General features: G+C 38.2%; 1 protein-coding gene across 3 annotated transcripts in view; it reads right to left on the bottom strand.

The window, feature by feature from the left end:
• Positions 1-23,414, bottom strand: part of ampd2b (adenosine monophosphate deaminase 2b) — a 48,533-nt gene that overhangs the window by 12,719 nt on the left and 12,400 nt on the right. For 2 of the 3 annotated variants that reach the window (XM_049485478.1, XM_049485479.1), the window contains exons 2-9: positions 7,983-8,104; positions 6,074-6,204; positions 4,890-4,958; positions 4,681-4,789; positions 3,726-3,912; positions 1,477-1,618; positions 1,282-1,371; positions 499-628 (exon numbers count right to left, since the gene is read on the bottom strand). In XM_049485478.1, coding sequence (XP_049341435.1) covers positions 499-628; positions 1,282-1,371; positions 1,477-1,618; positions 3,726-3,912; positions 4,681-4,789; positions 4,890-4,958; positions 6,074-6,204; positions 7,983-8,104 — 980 coding nt within the window. Of the gene's footprint in view, positions 1-498; positions 629-1,281; positions 1,372-1,476; positions 1,619-3,725; positions 3,913-4,680; positions 4,790-4,889; positions 4,959-6,073; positions 6,205-7,982; positions 8,105-22,893; positions 23,005-23,414 lie in introns of those variants that run through there. The other variant, XM_049485480.1, reaches the window with a different exon arrangement.

The raw sequence follows: 23,414 nt of genomic DNA, 5'->3' as shown, positions 1-23,414 counted from the left end.
AACTATTAACATATTTGAGGCTAGACAAAACAACTGTTATTTTTATATTTTCAATTTTTTTCTTTAAGAAGATGAGAATGTCCACATTCTCTGGAGAAAGGGCTGCTCTTTGAGCACTCACAATGTCCGCAGCTACAGTGTACTGCGCCATTTGCGTAACACACGCGTGTGCTTGCGTAGCTTAGAGGGAGGGATCATCGATCCTCTTTTTGACTTTGTGGCTCGAGACCATGACATAATTTTGATCAAATTTGTTAGTAATTAATGTCTTCTATGATGTATTCCCAGTACACAGGAGACACTGTGGATGGAGGAATGTTAAATGCCACCTCAACCCCCATAATTTATGTCACCTTGCCCTGTGCAAACCGGCCTGTGTTCGACCTTACTCACAAGATAACACCTCGCAACTCATAGATAAGTGTGGGTGTTCGTAAGCCCTGCCCCGAGGAAATATAAGTGTCTGATGAGTATGACAGAAAAGATAGAGAAGCTGACCTTGCGTATGTTGTAGAAATCTCTGTGAGGAACCTTCTTCTGAGCCGCTAACTCCTTCATCTCGTTTAGGAGGATGTGCATCTGAAACTTTGAGCTCAGGTACTGAAGCCGACGGTAGCAGAACGACTTCCTGTAGGCATAATCCAAGTGATTTAACCCTCCTGTTATGTTCATTTGTCAGGAACAGCAATGGTTTTCTTGGGTCAGTTTGACCAGGTGCATGTTTAATTATCCAAAATATGTCTGAAACCAAAAAAATCCTAAAAAGCAGTGTGAATTTTTTTTTTTACTAACTCCATTACTAATTATTCTATAAATGTTTAGTGCAGTGGTGTTTCTTACCTGTAACAGGTAATGCTTCAATTCCCTCATTTATATAAAAAATACATGTTTAAACTTTTTTTAAGTTTCACGATTTTCTTACTTTTAAAAGACCAACATAAAAAACACAATTGTTTTACATAACATTAAAACATAATTGCAATTTTGTTTTAGTTTTTTGTTTTTGCAGGGGGTGGTTGCAAATATGTGAGATGAACCATTTTTAATATTATATGTTGATTACACTAATTAAGGCAAGCAGAAGAAGTTTCATACTGAAAAAATACTTTTAACTATTTTTCCTAGATCTTCAAACTTTAAAATTGGTCAATTCAACCCAGAACATAACAGGAGGGTTTTGTAATATAATCTTAATATTCATGATCAGTTCTGAAAAAAAAAGCTCAGGATTTAATCATCAGGTCACAGCTGTGTACGGCTCACCCAAAGTGCATCACTTACACGGGTCCATTAATGATGAGGGCCATCATGACGTTCATGTCAGCGATGTACTCCTGCAGGTCTGGGTAGGGTAGGTCCAGCTCAGTGGCTCTGCAGATGAAAAGATCAATAGGTTTTTAACAGGACAGTGTTTTATTTATGCGGATCAAGCTGTCTGGATTTAACTGTGGTGTCTGTTCTTAATTTAATCCTCACTTCTCCATGTTGCTTTTGTGAGTGTACACATGGACAACCCCATCCATCATCCTGCAGCTGTAGCCCATGTCTGGAGGCAGGCTTTTGAAGTTTATACCCTCATAGGGGTGTGTCTTCGACACTGGAGGGTGGACTGTGGCATCTGAGGAAAAATGCAATACAAAGATTGGTTATAAAAAGGAGTATACAGCTCTGGAAAAAAATACTTAAACCACTTGAAAATTATGTTTTTCCTTGATTTTACTAAATTGAAAACATCTGGAATATAATCAAGAGGAAGATGGATGATCCCAAGCCATCATACCAAACTGAACTGCTTGAATTTTTGGAGTGGTATAAAGTTATCCAAAAGCAGTGTGCAAGACTGGTGGAGGAGAACATGCCAGGATGCATGAAAACTGTGATTAAAAACAGGGTAATTCCACCAAATATTGTTTTCGGAACTCTTAAAACCTTATGAATATGAACTTGTTTTCTTTGCATTATTTGAGGTCTGAAAGCTCTGAATCTTATTTTTGTTATTTCAGCCATTTCTCATTTTCTGCAAATAAATGCTCTAAGTGACATTATTTTTATTTGAAGTTTGGATGAAATGTTGTCTGTAGTTTATAGAATAAAACAATGTTCATTTTACTCAAATATAAACCTATAAATAGCAAAATCAGAGAAACTGATTTAGAAACTGAAGTGGTCTCTTATTTTTTTCCAGAGCTGTAATTCATGATTTATTTTATATTTAGTATGTATACACAACACACAACTTGCCACATTAACAAAGCCCCATATGGTATGTACTGTATTTTTAGGACTATAAGGTGAACCAGATTATAAGGCATGTTAAGTGGCACTGAAAAGGATGCCTACATCGAAGTACACAAAACTGTAATCCTTAATTATTATTTTTTTAATTCTTCAAGTCAAGTCAATCGAGTGCTGGATGTTCATCTACACAGATTTCTCTCCTGAAAACTGTTTATTTGGGTGATTAAAGCACTTCTGTTTATTAACAGTAAGCTTAGATTTCCAATATTACGTCTAAGGGTAAGCTTTCAGCGAAGTTTCTCTAGAACTAAGGCTGGGTGCAGCAGCATTAGCATTAGCCGCTAACCGCAGCACTACACTGAGGAACCCTGAGTGTTCCGGAAACCCAGGGCAGTTAATGCAGCTAATGGTTCGTGCCACGTAGCTTGCATGGCAAGCTAACATGGAATACATGCAGACAGAACACAGTCCAATATACTCGCCTCTCGCTGCATTAAGCAGCTAATGCTGCTGCACCCAGCCTTAGTTCTGGAGAAACTTCACTGAGATTTACTGCTTATAACACTATGGTATATATTGTTATAGCAGCAATTCCACTGCCAGTATATCTGCTCCTGTCTCTCCCACACTCAGCTCTCCTTGCAATCTTCAGCTTCCGCACTATGATACCCAGAATGCTGCACACACTCTCACAACTACATGACACTGCACACAGAACTGCCAGGAAGTTAATCACCTGATTATTGATTTCACCTGTTACTTGCACTATATATACCCTTGCAGTTCACTTACTCCTCGCTAAGTACTGACATCTCGTTCCTCGTTTTTGTATTTTCAGACGGCCTCGCCTGTATATGTCCATTGGACTGTTTATTGTGCATAGTATGTTTACTTGTTCCTTTTGCTGTTGTTTACCTGTGTTAAACCCTGCTCGTTTTGACTACTATTCTGCACATTACATTATTTAAGTACAGTGTTACATTGTACACAAAAAAGGCACAGTACATATTGATTATATCACCTGGGAAGTAAATAATACATTTTAAAATCGGTTTATCTAAAAATGTTTACATAGCGTTTCTTACTTAGTACTCAAGTGGAATTAGGGATCTACAGAATATTTGTCAAGCAAAATTATTCTGAAGCTTTTCTCTGTTTAAATTTCAATTTACATATGACTTAAGTAGCACTGCTGACATCAATGTATTGTTAGAACAGCACTGCTGAGGTAAACTTGTGACTAAAATTGCACTGCTAAGGTAAATGTACTGTGTGTCTGCTGGAATGTTGAAAGTGTTTAATAAACACTTATGAATTGTAGTTTTGTTATTGCTTTTGCTTTGAAAAAAAGGAAAAAAATACATTTAGGCTCTTTAAATTATTCAGTGGTGAAAAAAGAGGCTAAATGAGTGAAAACCTTTGAAAAACTATGTTTGATATTCAGTATTTCTGGTGCATCTTTAAGAAAAGTTAAATATTGCTTTCACCTGCAGTGCCAGAAGTTTCAGGCACCTCCTCAAACATGTTGAGGTCCAGCTGCCTGTCCCCAAGCTCCTGCAGGTACCTCGCTGTGGTTCTGCAGAAACTCTGTAAGGACAGAGCCATGTACTTCTCCCTGATGAACAGAGCCTTCACCACACACTTAGCAGCATCCAGCAGATCTGTGAACGGAACCTGGAGGAGGGGCGAGAATGAGAAATCATTTACTATATTATATAGTCTGACATATCCAATTATATAGTAAGACATTGCTAAATCTACTATAGAACAGGCTTTTGCTGATGATTTCTTGGGTGGCATTTTAAATGTTATTAAAATTATATTGTAGGCCTAACCATAATTCTAACACTCACTTAAAGCTTAATTAATTGTAAACTAAGTCATTCTTAGTGATTTGGATTACATTGAAATGTATATATTGACAGGCATATCAATGAAGGGACAGGTTTTAGTGTCCCATGACTTTAGTCATGCCTTATGGCAGCTAAAGAATGTGGCATTGACCTGTGTAATATGTGTGTGGGGTCTCATCCATTGAATTTGAATGTGATTTTAGCCAGACACTGCCAGTAATGCTAAATTTCCTTCGAGGTCAATAAAGTATCTATCTATCTATCTATCTATCTATCTATCTATCTATCTATCTATCTATCTATCTATCTATCTATCTATCTATCTATCTATCTATCTATCCATCCATCCATCCATCCATCCATCCATCCATCCATCCATCTCACGTTGCCTTGCCTTGCCATGAGCACACTGTCCAGTTTACAACTCAAAAAATAGCACCTCACAACTTATACATGTGTGGCCATTCCCAAGCCTCAAGCCGTTCTCTGAGACTAAGCTTCATGATTAAGTCACACACTGCTATCCCATGACTTTTGACATGTATATATTTGGTGACACTACTGTGATCAGAAGTGAAAGAACACTCACTCCACATTTCTCTTCTCCGGAGATGGTGACTCTCTGGTACTCTCTCTCGGGGATGAGCTCTCGCTCTGGGTACATATCTGTGGGCACCTGGTTCTGCTCCTTCAGGTACCTGGGAAAACACGAGAGGAGAAACAAGCACTTCTCAACAGGTTTCAAAAACACTTTTCAGTGAACAGTGAAAACTATTCATGCAGAGGAGGAAAACTCACTCCAGATCTGTGGCACTGTCAGTCTTCATAAACTCCTGCTTCGCTCGCAGGAGGATGTCGGGCTCAAACCTGCAGGTTATGAGAGGCAAAGTGACTTCAGAAAGTAACGTCTAAACTCAGTACTGGAGGTTTAATCAAGGTTTAATTTAATTTTATTTCATCTTAAATCTCATTTTCTTATTTAAATTAATTAAAGAGCCATTAAATCATAAACCATCATATTTTCTCATTGATAGCTGAATTGTGTAGATAGATAGATAGATAGATAGATAGATAGATAGATAGATAGATAGATAGATAGATAGATAGATTAGGATACAGACAGACAGACAGACAGACAGACAGATAGATAGATAGATAGATAGATAGATAGATAGATAGATAGATAGATAGATAGATAGATAGACAAACAGACAGCAGACAGAGATACATATAGATAGATAGATAGATTAGGATACAGACAGACAGACAGTTAGATAGATAGATAGATAGATAGATAGATAGATAGATAGATAGATAGATAGATAGATAGATAGATAGATAGATAGATAGATAGATTGGGATACAGACAGACAGACAGACAGACAGACAGACAGATAGATAGATAGATAGATAGATAGATAGACAAACAGACAGCAGACAGAGATACAGATAGATAGATAGATAGATAGATAGATAGATAGATAGATAGATAGACAGCAGACAGACAGACAGACAAACAGACAGACAGACAGACAGACAGACAGACAGACAGATAGATAGATAGATAGATAGATAGATAGATAGATAGATAGATAGATAGATAGATAGATAGATAGATAGATAGATGAAGGTGCATGAAAATCGTTATTAAAAACAGGGTTATTCCTCCAAATAATGATTTCTGAATTCTTAAAACTTTATAATATGAACTTGTTTTCTTTGCATTATTTGAGATCTGAAAGCTTTTTTGTTATTTCAGCCATTTTTCATTTTCTGCAAATAAATGCTCTAAATTTTTATTTGGAATTTGGGAGAAATGGTGTCTGTAGTTTATAGAATAAAACAACAATGTTCATTTTACTCAAACATAAACCTATAAATAGCAAAATTAGAGAAACTGATTCAGAAACTGAAGTGGTTTCTTTTGCAGAGCTGTAAATGCTAGTGATAATTGTGATATATAGTGATAAATGTGATATTACTTCACATCCTGGCTGATCTGCCTCTCCAGTCTCTGTCTGCGCTCCTCCAGCTGCTCTATGGGACTGTCCTCAGGAAACTCATACGGAGCACTGCGCATCTCGCTCTCAGCCAGGCTGCGCGAGAACAGCTCCTACACACACACACACACACACACATACAGTCACACATAAACGAATACACGTGAGTACACACAGGCTCATAATATAGCAGTAAAACCAAACATGTCCACATATAGTATATAAACACATACATGACCGTATACAAGTTAATCTAATCTTAAATAAGATATTTTATAGTAGGCCTCAATCTAACAGTGTACATACAATATCCGGGACACTATAGTTACAGTATGTCACGTGTTAATATTTGTGCCAATATTAGTAATAGTACAATCCCAGGCAAACACACCATCTAATAAATGCAGCATTAACTACTTTAATTTGCAGCCTGGCATATATACTTAGCATAACAGACTTAAAATTATGCTTAAAATAAAAAATGGTTTGTTCAGACAGTATTTTATATTCTTAAACATTGTTAATTGTATTAGAGTAGATGAAAGTAATTAAAAATTATGTTATTGTTCTTGGTCTATTTTAGTTTAATAATTGTGCAGTGCATAGCTGTATTGCTGTTTTTTGTGTGCTTTTTGATGTAGGCTATAAGCTCGATATTAAAAAGTTTGTTTGTTTAAAAAGTGTTTTATATTCTTTAACCAAGTTAAACTATATTAGAGGAAAAGTAATTGTAAATTATGTTATTGTTTTTGATCTATTTGGGTTTAATGATTGCACAATGCATAGTGGTATTGCTGTTTTTTTGTGTGTTTTTGAATGTAGGCTATAAGTTCGATATAAAAAAGTTAGTTTGTTTAAAAATGATTTTATATTCTTAAACCATGTTAAATTATATTAGATTAGAGTAAAGTCATCCAGACATCATTATTGCAGTCTAATTTACTGATGTCTAGGCCAGTGGATCATTATTTACATTGTTTGTTCTTAATAAACATTCTTCTTAAATAATAGGTCTATGCTTCTTCAGTGTTGCAATGTTAATTGACATCATTCTGAATAGATTTCGCTCATTCAAACAGACACAATTAGTTTTACACAGTTGATTTAAAGACACAATTTAAGACACAATTGTCTTAAATCAGGCTTGGGCTCATAATGGCAGCTGAAAGTGGACAGTCTGCTTTAACACATATACACAGCTCATCTAGTTCATGTAGAAAAGTCCTGCCAGTAGAATAGGACTCTCTTGAACAAGTGGAGCAAGGATTAACCTATTGGCACCATGTCTAATGCCATGTGTAGGTTAGAGGAGTATAAAGCCCTGCAGCATTGAGTTGAGGAGTTGAAGATGAGGTCGGGTGGTGACCATCTACGTTCATGACCTCACTAAATTGTCTCTTATCTCGAATTAAAAATTCTGGAAAGGCTCCAAAAGCCAGTAGAAAGCTCAGACCCTGGAGAGTAAACACTAAAACACTACTCCAACAGAAGCATGATAAACTCATTTCTATTACTCTAATACTAATAATTGAATTGGAAAGAAGCTATAAATGAGTGGCCGTGCTGCTCATATATTGTTGCTGTCCAATGAAAAACACTTCTCTCCATTTTGGTCGATTTTTAGTTTACTACATAATTTGAACAGACAAACTGTCAGTTACACTGTGACAAATTTTTTTGATGAACGGACCAATAGAAACTCTCTAAAATTACCTTAAATAAACTATTTTTACATTGACTTTCATTGAAAGTTTACAAGGTTTTTTCTCTCTCCTGTAAAGTTCCTGTTTTGGAGATGAGTGTTTTTCATTGGACAGCGACGATATACAATCAGAGACGCAAAATGCAAATGAAATAGTAGAGATGAGTAAAGTAAAGCTGTGCTTTTCACCTCCGCGATTTCTTTGTATTTGCCATCCATGGAGGTCCGCAGGTCAATAGGTCCGTGCTTAGAAACCGGGATCCCAGGCAAGGAATACTGGGATGTTAGGAGATGACGACCGCCGCGCAGATCTACCACAGAGAAGGAGAAGAGAGAGAAGGAGAAGAGAGAGAGAGAGAGAGAGAGAGAGAGAGAGAGAACATATGACCGATATGTGCAAAACAGAAATGTCCCTGTTTATGTGGGGATTCCTGATGTTCCAGGAATGGGAAAATGGACAAAGAGTGGGAATGGGTGAGACGCTGCAGGCTAACCAAAGATCAACAGCTGCTTGTTTGTCCAACACAATGGACCATTGGATGGAAGAAGAGTGTGTGTGAGAGAGTGTGTGGTGACAACAATCTCTAACTGGACCAACAGCTTAGATTCTAAGAAAGATGACCAGGCAAACACACCCATAATTTCAATGCTCCTTCACAAGCTCCGCCCCCAAATTCATGAATATTGTAAGTAAGCACAAAGTTCATGAATGAGACAAAACAGGACAAAGAAATTCAGAGCTTTTTTTAGTAAAAAAGCAATAATAAGTCATTGTAACCTATGTAACCAAATTATTGAGTAGGAATAGAGCAACATTCCCATCCCTTTTCATGTATTTCAAAAAAATGAAATGAGAGTCACAACATCAAGTCTAAAGTCAGTGCAGTGTTTTCCCGCAAAATCTTACAGCACTTCATGTTTCCCTCTGCTGATGACTTTTATGAAGATGTGGATTTCATTTTCCAGCAGGACTTGGCACACTGCCCACACTGATAAACATACCAGTTGGTCTTATATAATATTCTAGTTTCCTGAGACACTGATTTTTGGGTTTTCACTGGCTGTAAGCCATAATCATTAACAATAAAAGAAATAAACGCTTAAAATAGATCACTCTGTGTTTAATACATCTACATAATATATGAGTTTCACATTTTCAACTCAATTACTGAAATAAAGTAACTTTTCAATAATATTTCATTTTTGAGAGGCACCTGTATAATATCATTACATTCACATTTATAAGGCTTCATTCTTTTCCAACTACTCCTTACTGGTCCATTATTTTTTGTCAGTGAGTTTACACTGTAAAGAAACAAAACTAAAAAGTGTTCTCATTGATGTGATTTTTAAGTCAGCTGAACAAAAATATTAAATTGCACCCTAAAATAAAGTAAACTAACTTTATTAAGTTTCCTGTTAACAGTTTGTCTAAGTTAATAATTTGTGTTGGCAAAATTTACTAATTGTAGTTGAACCCTAGTTGAGGCCAAGCCAACTACGCCGCACTACTGCACATGCTCAGTTTGACTCTTTACTTGAACGGAGCAATTCTGCAGGTTTTTTTTTTACCTGATGTTGATCACGCTATTTGCCGATCAGGCCAATTAAAAACACAAATTAGGAAACACCCGTTCTCCCACAGCGTTCCAAGATACAGAAATTGTTACAGTCTGTCCAAACACCCTTCAGACTGGGTGACACAGGGCATAATTTGCCCCGATAAACAGTTTTTTTTTCCCACCGTTATCCAGCTCAAGAGCTCCTTGCTAGAATCCGGAGAGCCCTGACATTTAAAACGAGGCATTAATGACTTAAAAAGTGCACAAGAAGCTTTTTAAAAACCTCTGTTTACATCATATAACGCTAGCTTCAGCTCCATGTGCTGCCATCACTGTACTGATAACAACACAGACATATATACATAGACCTAACATAGCCTGCCTCCTGGCGCCGGCAGCTACGATAGGAGGCAGGCTATGCGGAGTGTATGTATATATGTCTATGTATACATGGCGGCACTTGGAGCTGAAAGCTATCCAGGATAACGGTGGAAAAGGCGATTTATCAGGGTAAATTATGCCCTGTGTCAACCAGTCTGAAGGGTGTTTAGACAAACTGTTAAATTTCTGGATCTCTGAACGCTGTGGGAGAGCGGAGGTGTGCTATTCATCAAAGGTAAGAACTTTTTATCATGTTCTACTACAACAAAAGTCCATTTTACTCCTTTAAAAAAATTAAATGGTGAGATGTAATATTTTAAATGAAGTTTTGATCATGAAGATGGATAAAGTTTTTTTTTAAACTTAAAAGATTAAGTTGGCCTCAAAAATCTAAAATCTAGTGCAGTAAGTTTTTTTTATTTAGATTTTTCCCAACTTTTTCATTTTTGCAGTCTATCAATATGGTGCATGGCCTGTTTAACCGAGTGTGAACTTTTCCTCACCCCTCTGATCCCTGCCTTGGCCTCTGCTCTGCTGTGTGATATCAGCCTTCATACCCTGTACTGTATAATCAACTATTCATGAAGCTCATGAATATTACAGCAGCCCGCTCTTGCCCCTGTGCCACGAGACACAGGAGCTGCTGCCCCCCCTACCAGCCAACACTCACTCACACACATAATTACTACAGACAAACTGATGACAGGGAGAAGGAGAGCTCAGGACATGGAGCCACAGACAGTCACAACAATGAAACCATTAGCTAGATGTTCCATAGAATACTGATGCTTAAATCTGACATACATCTCACTTCATTGTGAGGGTATACCACTACACAGCTCACAAACCAGACCCTAAACCCGACACGTTTCTGCACTTTAGAGGTGTCTTTAACAACAATTGGTCAGAATTTGATATTTTGATGTTTGTATATATACAGCTTTGGAACAATTAAGAGACCACTTCAGTTTCTGAAGCAGTTTCTCTGATTTTGCTATTTATAGGTTTATGTTTGAGTAAAATGAAGATTTTATTCTATAAACCACTGACAACATTTCTCTTCTCCCCCCCCCCCCCCAAAAAAAAAATAATTTAGAGCATTTATTTGCAGAAAATGAGAAATGGCTGAAATAACAAAAAAAGATGCAGAGCTTTCAGACCTCAAATAATGCAAAGAAAACAAGTTCATATTAATAAAGTTTTAAGAGTTCAGTAATCAATATTTGGTGGAATAACCCTTAATCACAGTTTTTATGCATCTTGGCATGATCTCCTCCACCAGTCTTACACACTGCTTTTGAATAACTTTATGCCTTTACTCCTGGTGCAAAAAATTAAGCAGTTCAGTTTGGTTTGATAGCTTGTGATCATCCATCTTCCTCTTGATTATATTCCAGAGGAATATAATTTGAAAAAAATCATTGAAACTCATTATTTTTAGGTGGTCTCTTATATTTTTCCATTAGTGTATGTTTATGCACTTTAGACAGTTATAGCTCTCCATTATGTAGCTAGTAAAGCCCTGTCTAGCTTGATAGCTTAGCTTTACTTATGCTTAATGGTTGCAAGATGATAAACTATCATTAACTATGTTCAGTTTCCTGTCTTGTTGGCGGCAAGATACTAAAAACTCCAGGAATTTGCTATATATTTTGGTGGTGGAAAACAGGAGCTCCACTGACTGAAATGAACCTAGACAACAGTCAATCATCAGAGCACATTCCTATAGGTGCTCACAGCGCGAGTACATCCTCGCTCATTAAACATATACAAACACACACGGACACACTGCAGAGCGTAAACCCGACTTTTAACTCAACAATAAACAGAATAAAGAATAAAATAACATTGCTGTTCTCTTAAATGATCTGCTGGTGCATCTTCAAAGCATGAAAGCGAATGAGTATCCTCTGCTAAGACACATAAAGCACTGCGCTGTTAAGATACAAACATGCCAAAGTCAGAGCTCACCTGTCTCTTAATGGGAATGACAACTGACGCACTGATTGGTTTATTTTACGTTATGCCCCCCAAAAAAACACACCCGTGATTATTTAAGATACTTAATACATACCTTTTGCACTTTTCAAGCTGCACAAGGCATATTTTTTGCCATACCAAAAATACATCAACATGCCCTAAATCCAGCTGCGTGATATGCAATTGACCTGTATGTTATAGATCACTAAAATAGGGCCCTATGATCATGTGTTTGTTTGTTTTAGTCAGATGGTTGAACTCTTGATGGCCAGCAGCTGCACCATCTGCCCTATTTACTATGTACCACAATGCAGTAGCACACATAGTGACTAATATACACTTTTTTGTTCAGAACTTTTTTTTACTATTTTTACTATTTAAAAAAAAAAAAAAACTTAATAGACTTAATAATATCAGCCTATAATAAATGGCATCAAGTAATGCTCTGGGTTTTCATGTGCAGTGCTTATTCTCCTATATCTGTGACCTGGCCACCCACTCCTATATGTTGACCCCCAGCAGTATAATTCTTAATCTGTGTGTTTTAATCCTGCTCAGTAATCCTGCTGTATGGCTGTATCTATTGGCAAATGCTACCAGATTAAAGCAAACTAGTGGGAAACTAGTCAAACCCTGTCGCTGCTGCACGGAGCATTAGATAAAAAGCTGCAGGGTAGATCAGGCCACTAACTGAGACTGAAGGAAACTGAAACAGCATTTTATTAAACTGCTGTGCAATTTAGCACTTCACCTCCATGAGTCATACCTCCTACTTTCTTGTCTTTCAGGCTTCTTTTTCTGTGTTGTGCCTCCACTTTCTTAAACTGTAAAGTGAAAAGTCTTCCTCAGTTCAATTCAGTACACTGACATGCCAAAAAGTCATGGGATATCAGTATGCAGCTTCACTTTAAGTGTTACCTCAGAGGATGACCTTAGAACACCTACACCTGTATTAGTTGTGAGGTGTTATCTTGTGTGTGAGGTTAAACACTATCCAGTCACAATCATAACCATAATCATAATCACTGGCACTGCGTTGTCCACTGTCATCACCATAGACTGTGTATAGCTGGACAGAGCATCGTCTCTCAAAAGTGAAGCCACCACAGGTCGGGCGTCCCCTGCTGTTCGGCTTCAGAAAGCCGTGTAACCCCACCCATCCCCATAGGTTTCAATGGCAAAACAGACAACTTTCAATCACGTTTTTTCTAATACACTGTAACTCTACCTCCATTATGTAAATGCAACAGCTAGTGTAACCACTGCTTATATTCCTAATTTTTAATATCTCCACAGAATTCGTTTTTTAAAACGTTATTCAGCTCTATTCAAAAAAGGTGTGGTTATAACAGACCGTCAGCTCCGCTCTGCAGCCTGTGACCTCGAGGCAGCCCTCAGGGGCGGGGTTATTTAAAGGACTAGGCTGTCTCTCCACTGTCTTTCTCCCTCCTCTGGTCTCTACTGCGTAGACTCGGGTTTCAGGATCGCCAACATGGCGAAAGATTTTGGCTTCATTTTCATTAAATGAATGGGAACGGCGACACGGCGTCCATCTTTTTTACAGTCTCTGGTCATCACTCACTGCTCAGTGGGATATGCAATGTTGTGCTGAATTTAGCATCCCCGCCATGAAAAGCACCCTCCCGAGAGCAGTAGAACACCACCATGTTTGTTTATAGGAACACTGCATTACTGGTGTCATATTTTTAGTACTGCTTTTTGAGTATAAAAACATTGGTCTAAATATGGTGTAAAAGGAATTCCGGCTAATGGGGCTGTGTCCAAAAACTTTTGGCTAAATTTTGGAGTCCAAAAATCTTTAGCTAAATGGTGGACTGCCAATATTTGAATACAAAACGCTGTGTTTCAGTGGTGGAATGCCACTACTGTTAGCTAATAGAGTGTTGTCCAAAAACATTTGATTAAATTCTGGAATGAAAAAATGAAAAAAGTCTTAGTTGGTATAGCTGTGTCCAAAAAATGGACAATATGACTGTCTACTTTCCATTTTTAAACAACTTCGTTATTAATGACAGAAAATTGGCACATTTTTATAAGTGCTCATCTCTGAAGGAAATCTTTTAGGTTTATACTCGCACTGTTATACACACTTTAATTCCCCATAAAACTGTGAACTTTAAAAACTTAACGCACTCATTCACTTTGCCAGCCTTAAGCGATTATACCATATTTGCACTACTGTTTACAGTGTTCTTAAGTTTCACGCTCAGCGAGTTCACACGCTCACACGCCACACATGGTATTTCTCACGCTTGCAAATCCATCGGCTGTATATTATGATGTACTCTCGTTGAGCCAATCAAAATATAGATCGCTCTGTTGTTAGGCAGACCTAGTCAAAGAGGGTGGAGTTTCAGCCAGAGTGTCAGGCGCGAAGAAGAACTGAGCACCAACACCCCCACAGCAACCCCCCTCCCCCCCCCCGTTTAACAACTGAAGAACTGTGCGCACACCCCCCCCCTGAACAACTGCAGAAGAATTGCGTGCACCCCCCCACACGCCCCCCCCACTTAAACAACAGAGGAACCGCCCAGCCAACACCCCCCTCCTTCACACTCCCAACAAACTTCAAAACTTGAGAGCCCTGCTGTTTATATGGGTTCTGTTTATACTTGTACTGTCATCCCATCTTAATCACCCCCCCTCCCATCACTATTACACTATTGTCTTCTGTCTCACGTATGTCTTTTTGTATCCTTGTTGTATTGTGCATATAGTGTCTCCCATTCTTTTATATTTATAATCTTATTTTCTGTATTTGCTGTAATTTTAGGGAAGGAGAGTAACGTAATTTGAATTCTCTGTATGTCCTGTTCATATGCAGTATTGACAATAAAAAAACTACTTGACTTGACTTTTAGTGTTCTTTTTTATCCATCTTTCTGATTTGAATGTTAGTGGATGAGAAAAAAGACTAAATGAAAAGACTGAATGGACGTGATGTCCATTAGAGTACAGCTAATAATGCAGTCACGGTGCATTAAAGCAGCATATATAAATAACTACAATTATATCTAAGTCAGTGTGACGATCAGATTGCTTACTGTCAGGCTGCTTTGCGTAAAAGCTACATTTTGGCTCTGTGATTTAATTGAACGCGATTAGCGGCGGGGTCACGAGGACAGCACTTAGCTAGTTAAACGAGTGGGCCCACGCTGAGGGCAGATGGAGAGGATAATTATGACGGTGGTGGTTCATTATCAGAGTACATGAGGAGACAGGAGCACAGCAGGTGAGCACAGATTCTCTCTCTCTCACTCTCTTTCTCACTCACTCTCTCTCTCTCTTTCTTTCTTTCTTACACTTGTGCTCTCTCATTCTATTCTGTGTGCCTGCAATTTCAGAGCCACCTATAAGCTAAACTAAATGTGTTATAGGTTAAAACAGCCCTATTATTAAACTTTAGCATGCTCTTACATTAGTACATTAGTACATCTTGGCGTGTTCTCCTCCACCAGTCTTACACACTGCTTTTGGATAACTTTATGCCTTTACTCCTGGTGAAAAAAAATCAAGCAGTTCAGTTTGGTTTGATGGCTTGTGATCATCCATCTTTCTCTTGATTACATTTCAGAAGTTTTCAATTTGGTAAAATAAAAAAAAAATTGGTGAAATCAATCTGATCCACTCATACCAGAACAACACACACTAACACCTCATAAACCACCACCATGCTAATCAGTGTTAATCACTGCAGTGCTGAGAATAAATGACCCACCACACAAATAGTTAATACCAGTTCTATGATGGGCTATCATGTGGGGTCCTAAGTATTAAAGAACAGGTTGAAAGGAGGAGAATAATAATATATATATATATATTTTAATCAGACACAGAACTACAGTCTGTAATTATAAAACTACATAAGTGCTCCTATATGTTCAGTACATCTTAAAAAAAATAACATCATATTGTGTCTGGACTGTGTGCATGAAGGCTATACGCTGGTGTGTGTGGACCAGCTGCAGTGGGGCAGCGTCGGGCTAGCCTAGCGCCACAGACAGATGAGCCTGCTGGGTTATGTCTAATCTCTTAATGGCTGCTATATTTGGAGCCGTGGCCTCCATGGTTACGCAACACCCATCCCCTTCACACACAAGATCACCACACAAAAGCCAGAAATGAAGAGCACACTTCACTCACTGTGACTAAGCTCCACGTGGACTGTAAACATGAAGAATAAGGGCCACAAGAAATTGTGAAATCTCAGTTCAGAGTTTAGAATGGCGGTAACAGTGACAATAGTTTGGTATAAAGTGAAAATTTTACTCTCTTGGTCTCAAATGACATATAAATGGTAAGCAGAGCGCTTGCTTCATTCAAAATCAGCACCATCTAAAAGCCCAGAAAGAGATCCAAAGGATCATTTTAAAAAGATTACACTATAAACAAAAATAATTCTATAAATCTTATTTCTCCAAGGTGACAAAGAGGTGGCACCTTTATTTCCTTTTTTACAAGGGACCACTTTACAAACCTCTGGAATATAATCAAAAGGAAGATGGTTGCTCACAAGCCATCAAACCAAACTGAACTGCTTGATTTTTTGCACCAGGAGTAAAGGCATAAAGTTATCCAAAAGCACTGTGTAAGACTGGTGGAGGAGAACATGCCAATATGAATGAAAACTGTGATGAAAAACCAGGGTTATTGCACAGAATATGGATTTCTGAACTCTTAAAACTTGAATATGAACATGAATATGAACTTGTTTTCTTTGCATTATTTGAGGTCTGAAAGCTCTGCGTCTTTTTTGTTATTTCAGCCATTTCTCATTTTCTGCAAATAAATGCTCTAAATGACAATATTTTTATTTACAATTTGGGAGAAATGTTGTCTGTAGTTTATAGAATAAAACAACAATGTTCATTTTACTCAAACATATACCTATAAATAGCAAAATCAGAGAAACTGATTCAGAAAAGTGCTCTCTTATTTTTTTACAGAGCTGTAAATACATGTATAATTATATAATTTTCTCCTAATTTAGCTAGGACATTTGACCGACCCATTTAGTTGCTTCTCAGTTGTATATCCCCAATCACTATTGATGCCACAACACCAGGACAGTAAAGACTAGAACACGCCTCCTCCGATACATGTGAAGTCAGACTCCACCTCTTTTCGATCTGTTGCTGACGCAGACGCCTTGTGCTGATCGACATCACCCTAAGAGTAATGGCAAGCTGCATCTTCATAACTGTGCTTCTTCATATGTTAGCTACTTTTACGATCATTTTTTACAGCTGTAGGCACCTTAGACAGAATTTACTTGAAATACAATGCGACCATAAACCCGTTGATATAAAATGACCGGATATTCCAACAAAAAGGAGAAAGAAAGTCATGCTAGTCAGCCAGCTTGGTGGAAAAGCTTATTTTTCCTCTGTCTAGACCAATTCCAGTTTCAAACTCAGCCTGGATAAGCACTTTAGACTATAAAACCCACAATAGCATCCTGAGGGTAAGAGGGTGGTGGTAGTGTACTGTCATTCTGAATAAGTCTGAGCATCGCTGCAGTACCGCAGTCCCTTTAGTCACGGTGTTACATTGTTTATTCTCTCACATAATGGAAAAAGATATTACTCAAAAGCTGAAATAAGGCCGGTGCCCCTTGTGCCTATTTTCAGCTCTGGTGATGAAGGTGCTTAACTATAGGATTTTAGTGCTATCCTTTTTTCCACGAGTACAAAAATAGAGTCTATAGCCTGTGGTCTTTAAATTCTTCCCATAATAAGACCAGGCCTACAGCACAAGGACTATACTGTACACCGTATTACTGCACTGATGAAAAAAAAAAGGTTTAACAATCCTATGGTGAAGAATTGTCCAAAAAAGGAATATCTTATCAGAACCAGTGATGTCAGTAACTGTCAGTACTAAATATCGTGTTACTCTAACCTAGGGCTGCATGATATTGGAAAAAAATTACATCGCAAATGTTCTTTTTTTAACAATATATATCGCAATATTAAACAATGCAGGGCCCATGACGTCACCAGCCCCGCCCCCACCCGTGCTCTGTCTCGCGACCGGACCAATCAAGAGCTGAGTCAGCGCCGAGCACTCAAAACCCGAGAAAAACAACAAAACTTTTAAACGGCTTTTTAAAAGCTAAATAAGATAGATTTTTTGAGATTAAAACCGTACATTTAGCTGTAACTGGAAATATCTGCGCTGCAAAACTGTGATGGACTGAGGTGCACAGCTTTCGACATGTGCGTTTACAAACATGTGCCCAACCATGTGGATGGAGGTCATGCGGTTACCTCGTGTTTACTCCTGTCCCCCCTTCCCCCCCTCGCTTGCCCTCCCCTTGTGCTTCTCAGGCAGCAGCAGTCTGTCACTTACACAGACACAGAGACAGCGCTGTGTATCTACTTCTTATGTCTTATGTTGCAACATGACGTGTTTGATTTAATCGTCTTAAGTGACATCACACGTTCTGCGATATGACGATTGCAGATGCGCACATCGCGATGACGATGATTAAACGTTATATCGTGCGGCCCAACTCTAGTCTGACCATTTTTTCAGTAATGGGTAATCCAATGCTTTACTATTTCCCATCCAGTAATCAGATTAAAGTTTCTTATCCAAGTCACTGTACATTATTATTTTGCCATTTTTCCTTAGTTAAAAGATACCTAATTATTATCGCTTTATTGCTGGAACTTACAATGGTTTCTGTCGGCTCAAACTATGCCAAGTTAACAACAGGCTAGCGAGGTAACAAGCTAACTGGATAAAACTAGCACTCGGGCTGAACACACACACACACACACACTCAGAGTTGCCAGGTTTGCCGTTTTCTGTCAAATTGGATTTGTTTCAAAATCCAGTCGTGGGTGAAATTCAAGGGTGGTGGGGTGCGTTTTAGTCAACACTAAAATCAATCTTTCTTGGGTTGATTACAACAATAAAAACAAGCAGAAAATAACAACATAAGAGAGGACAGCGTAAAAAGGAGAGCCAGAGAAAGATAGAGAGAGAAATGTACAGAGATGAAATGAGTAAGTAAACGTCAGTTCTTGTTTTTTGCTAATTATGTTGATTAAAAATGTTGATTGTGATATAAAACTGTTATAAATGACTAATAAAAGACTAATGTTACAATATTATTAATGACTTAATAAATAGCAATACTGATAATAAATCCCTTATAAACAAAATACTTGTAAGTCATACACTATAAGTTGTTTTGCATTTGCTTCAAATGTGTGATAAACACATATTCTATGCTAGTTTAAGCTTCTGAAGGGCAAGTTTTAGACTGACTTTGGGCTGAATATTTTTGTTAGACCTGGCAACCCTGCACACACTCATACAGCGACCCCGCACTCTTTTGTCCGTTCCCCCCTACGCTCTCACCCAATCACATTCTTGTTTTACCCTAAAAACAACAGTGCATTTTTAATAGTCATTAAACACAGAACATTACTGCAGATTAATTACATTATATTAATCATATATTAATATTAATATATTAATGGTAGTTTACTCCACTCTGTGCTGCAACAAAGTGCTACCTAGCTTCAAAAACACAACGTTAAATTTGAAGAAACTTGCAAACTTATAGAACAAGTCCCAAAGGTGAAGGGAAGCTTCCAGTAAAGTGAGTTTTGGCGAAACTGGTTGTCATTTAAATGTAACTAATAAAGAAACTTGTAATCTAACTTAGTTACTTTTAAAATCAAGTAATCCATAAAGTAACTAAATTACTTTTTAAAGGGGTGATCAGTAATCGTAATTAGATTACTTTTTCAAAGTTACTATGCCATCACTGTTCAGAGCACACATAAACATGTTTATAAAGGGCACCACTGCACAGAGCCGCATAAACAGTGGCTTATCATCCGGCTGTGATGTGGTTACTGATACTCCAGGGCGTCTGACCTCAGAGAATGTTACTGAAGGCCACAGGTGACTTTGGTTGCTAAAAGTGTCTCATTGATTCCTCGCACTCCAATTTATCATCGGGATAGGATGACAATTGGCTCTGTGGTTTCGTCACAAAACACAAACAAATCCCCGAAAGGTGTCACTATGAAAAACTGCCCACTGTTCCCTCAGCAATCTGCACCCACCCTATGGCTCAGACTGTGATGAATGTGCACCATGTATCTGAATGTCACTGGATAATCTAAAATAACATGGCTGTTAAAGAGCTGAACTGCGTATTTTGCTTTATGTACTGCAATAACATTATGCAATGAACAAATATAATAAATCGGGATGTCTCTGCCCAATCTAGTCACTCAGCATAGGGGCTGATTAAAGCATACAGTGCCCTCCAAAAGTATTGGAACAGTGAGGCCACTTCCATTATTTCTGCTGTAAAATAAAAAAACATGGGTTTGATGTTAAAAGATGGATATAAGACAAAAGATCAACATTTCAGCTTTTATTTCCAGGTATTTACTGGATCTGGATCTAATACACAGTTCAGAACATATCACCTCTTTCTGAACCCACCCACTCTTCTTGTGAGCTAAAGTATTGGAACATGTGACTATCAAGTGTTTTTTGTTGCCCAGGTGTGTTCAGTTTCAGATTTGGGTTTTATCTGAGCAGACTGAGCATTTATAGTTAGAGGAGTAACCAACATGAAAACCAGAGAGCTATGAGTCTATGGGTGAAAAACAAGCAACAATGATGCTAAAAGAAGATGGAAAATATTGGCAACAGCCAGTGGAAGCATTTGAATGGAATGCCCTGAAGAAGAAAGTCATCACTGGTGTACTAAGCAAAAGATGTTGAACACATCTCATTTTCATCTTTTAATGTCAAACACAAATGTTTTCAGTCTACAGCAGAAATAATGGAAGATCAGGTATGAGCAATTTTAATCCCAAGCTAGTTCCAAGTCAAGGTGCCATTAACAGACATTGTTGGGCCAACCTTTTCGGAAGGTATGAAAGGATACAAAAAAGGAGTTTAGTTAGAGTTTGAAATGTGGAACTATTTTACAGAGGAGTGTGAAAACATACCATGATATCTGAAAGTATATAAAATATGAAATTATATAAAATTGTTCTCTGTCAAAGTTCTCGGTTTGAGAAATTGTGCACCACATGACACATACACACACACACACACACACACACATCCATAATAATAAGACAAACAAACCCACAAGATCTGTTCATTGTGGAAGTTGGGTTGCTTTATAGTAAAGTTCTATATGGTCACTATACAGCCACTTTGCTGAAGTGCAGTGTTATACAGGAGTTTTATTAAAGTATCTCCAGCACCAAGGATTAAGCAGTATTAGCATTAGGTCTTTTGCCGTTCAGAGGTGAGTATATCAGACTGTAGTCTGTGTGTTTACTGTATTAAAACAAGCTACGTGGGACGAACTGCTAGCTGGGTTACCAGAACACTCAGGTTTCCTCAGTGTAGTACTGTCAGGCTGCATTTACTAGCGCTTACCACTGCTAACCACAGCTAGCGCTCCTGCTAATTGTGACTAGCGCTGCTGATAACTGTGCAAAAAATGTATGAAAATAGACCAGAAAATAGACGTTCATTGATAGTGCGCCTTTTAGTCCGTAAAATACAGTAAATCACATCCCCTTAAATTTGCAAAAAAGGCTGAGCAAAATGTATCAGACTTCCTTCAATAAGTAGAATATAAGTTTCAAAAGAAAAAGTCTAGTCCTACAATTGAAATTTGATGACTAAAAGGTGACAGAATTGGTAATTTCAGGATACGTAGTAAAATAATAATAATCAGAGCGCTGTGTGCTTGTAAGTTTAGATTTTGTGTGCAATATGTGTGTAATATGTAATATGGATATCAGTGTGTATACTGTTTGGTGGTCTACTGTGTGTACTACCTCTAACCACATTATACATTATTACATGTATAATCTGACATGCCAAAAGTCAGTTTCCAACAGCTTGGAATTGCCCTCACTTGTAAAAGTGGTGAGGTGTTATCTAGTGAGGTTAAAACATTTCTCAATTCACAGTGTCACATGTGGCACTGTGGGCGGTAATGATCATGACCGGTGCCGTCTTTCTAAAATTGTCCACGTGAACAGACAAGCAACTTCTGCAGTTTAGAGCAGCATTCTTTAGCTTCCATGGGATGTGCCAAAATTGATGGGACATGACATTAGTAACTATAACATTATTCTGTGTTTCTGAATGGTGAAACTTTTTTTTAACACTCATATTACATAGAAAACTTACAAGGGTGTGAACATTATTTATAGGAAACGATTCAAAATCTGACCAAAGTTTGGGGTTTAGGTCTGATGTGTGTTAATTAATTAACTAATTTACATCAGAAGCATACACACATATATATACACACAGAACAAGAGAGAACTATACAGAATCACCTCTATTATTATCATTAATATACTAATATATCTATTTTGCTGTCACACATTATAAACTGAGTATATACACTTTTTATGCAAACATGACCCTGCTTTAATTAATAAAGAGAATATAATAAAGAGAATAATGCTGAAGACAATCAATACACATTACTATAAAATACTCCCTCATCTCCCTCACACACTCTCTCTATCACACACACACACACACACACACAAACACACACACACATCTAGTTGTCTCCCAGGGGAAGAGCATGAGCTGACAGTATCACAGCTGAGGGCTTAGAGATGGAGAAAAACAGAGAAGGGGGGAGAGAGCGGGATAAACAGAGAGAGAGAGAGAGAGAGAGAGAGAGAGAGAGAGAGAGAGAGAGAGAGAGAGAGAGAGAGAGAGAGAGAGAGAAAGAAAAACAGAGAGAGAGAGAAAAAGAGAGACAGAGGCTGTTGGAGAGGAGCCGTCTCCTTTAGGCCTGAATGACCCCAAGATGTGCTTCGTTAGCTGTTCTGGGAAAGCTAGTGTTTCTCTCTCTTTACACACTGTAACTTAAGGGAGACAGACAGAGTGGGTTAAAGAAAGAGAAAGAGAGAGAGAGAAAGGGAAGGATAGAGTGAAAGAGAGAAGGAACCATATACCACATAAGACAACCTAAACATCACACATGTACAACCAACACATTGCCTTTACACTCCCATCCTCACACACACTTACACACACACACACACACACATACACACATGTTCATCTCTGAAAGTGTCCCACATCCATCCATCCATCCATCCATACATACATACATACATACATACAGAAAACACAGCTGATGGGGCCGAGGCACTCCACTCCCCCCTCTCTCCTCTTCCTGCTTCCTGCCAGCTGTCTCAGGCAGCCTCTGTCCTCCCCCTTCTCATTTAAATATCTCTGACACACAGCCGGACCGTACCACCTGTGCTCTGGGCCGGGGGGAGCCGGTCAGCATCTTCACTCAGAATGGCCTTTGTTGCTGCTGTGCTCCCCCCTCCATCCTTCATCTGCTGTAATGCATTCTCTGCTGACTGCACTGCATGGGAAAATGCTGGCTGCTGTGTTTTGATCCACACAAACAAACACACACACTCACACACACACACACACACACACATTAGCAAATGCATAGACAGCTCTCCTAGCATGCAGATAAGAGGTCAATAATATTTGCTGGCCAACAGACAACAGACATTTTTAATTGAGTTTACGTAGCAGGAAATTAGTTTTCTGGGCTAAATTGGATTTTTCATAGAATCATATTCTAAAGGATACACCAAATATTAGGCAATATTGGACTTTGCAG

This window comes from Astyanax mexicanus, chromosome 12, assembly GCF_023375975.1.
Source record: "Astyanax mexicanus isolate ESR-SI-001 chromosome 12, AstMex3_surface, whole genome shotgun sequence".
Classification (NCBI taxonomy): domain Eukaryota; kingdom Metazoa; phylum Chordata; class Actinopteri; order Characiformes; family Acestrorhamphidae; genus Astyanax; species Astyanax mexicanus.
The sequence above is the reverse complement of the archived record's forward strand: the minus strand, read 5'-3'. Positions and strand labels throughout refer to the sequence as shown.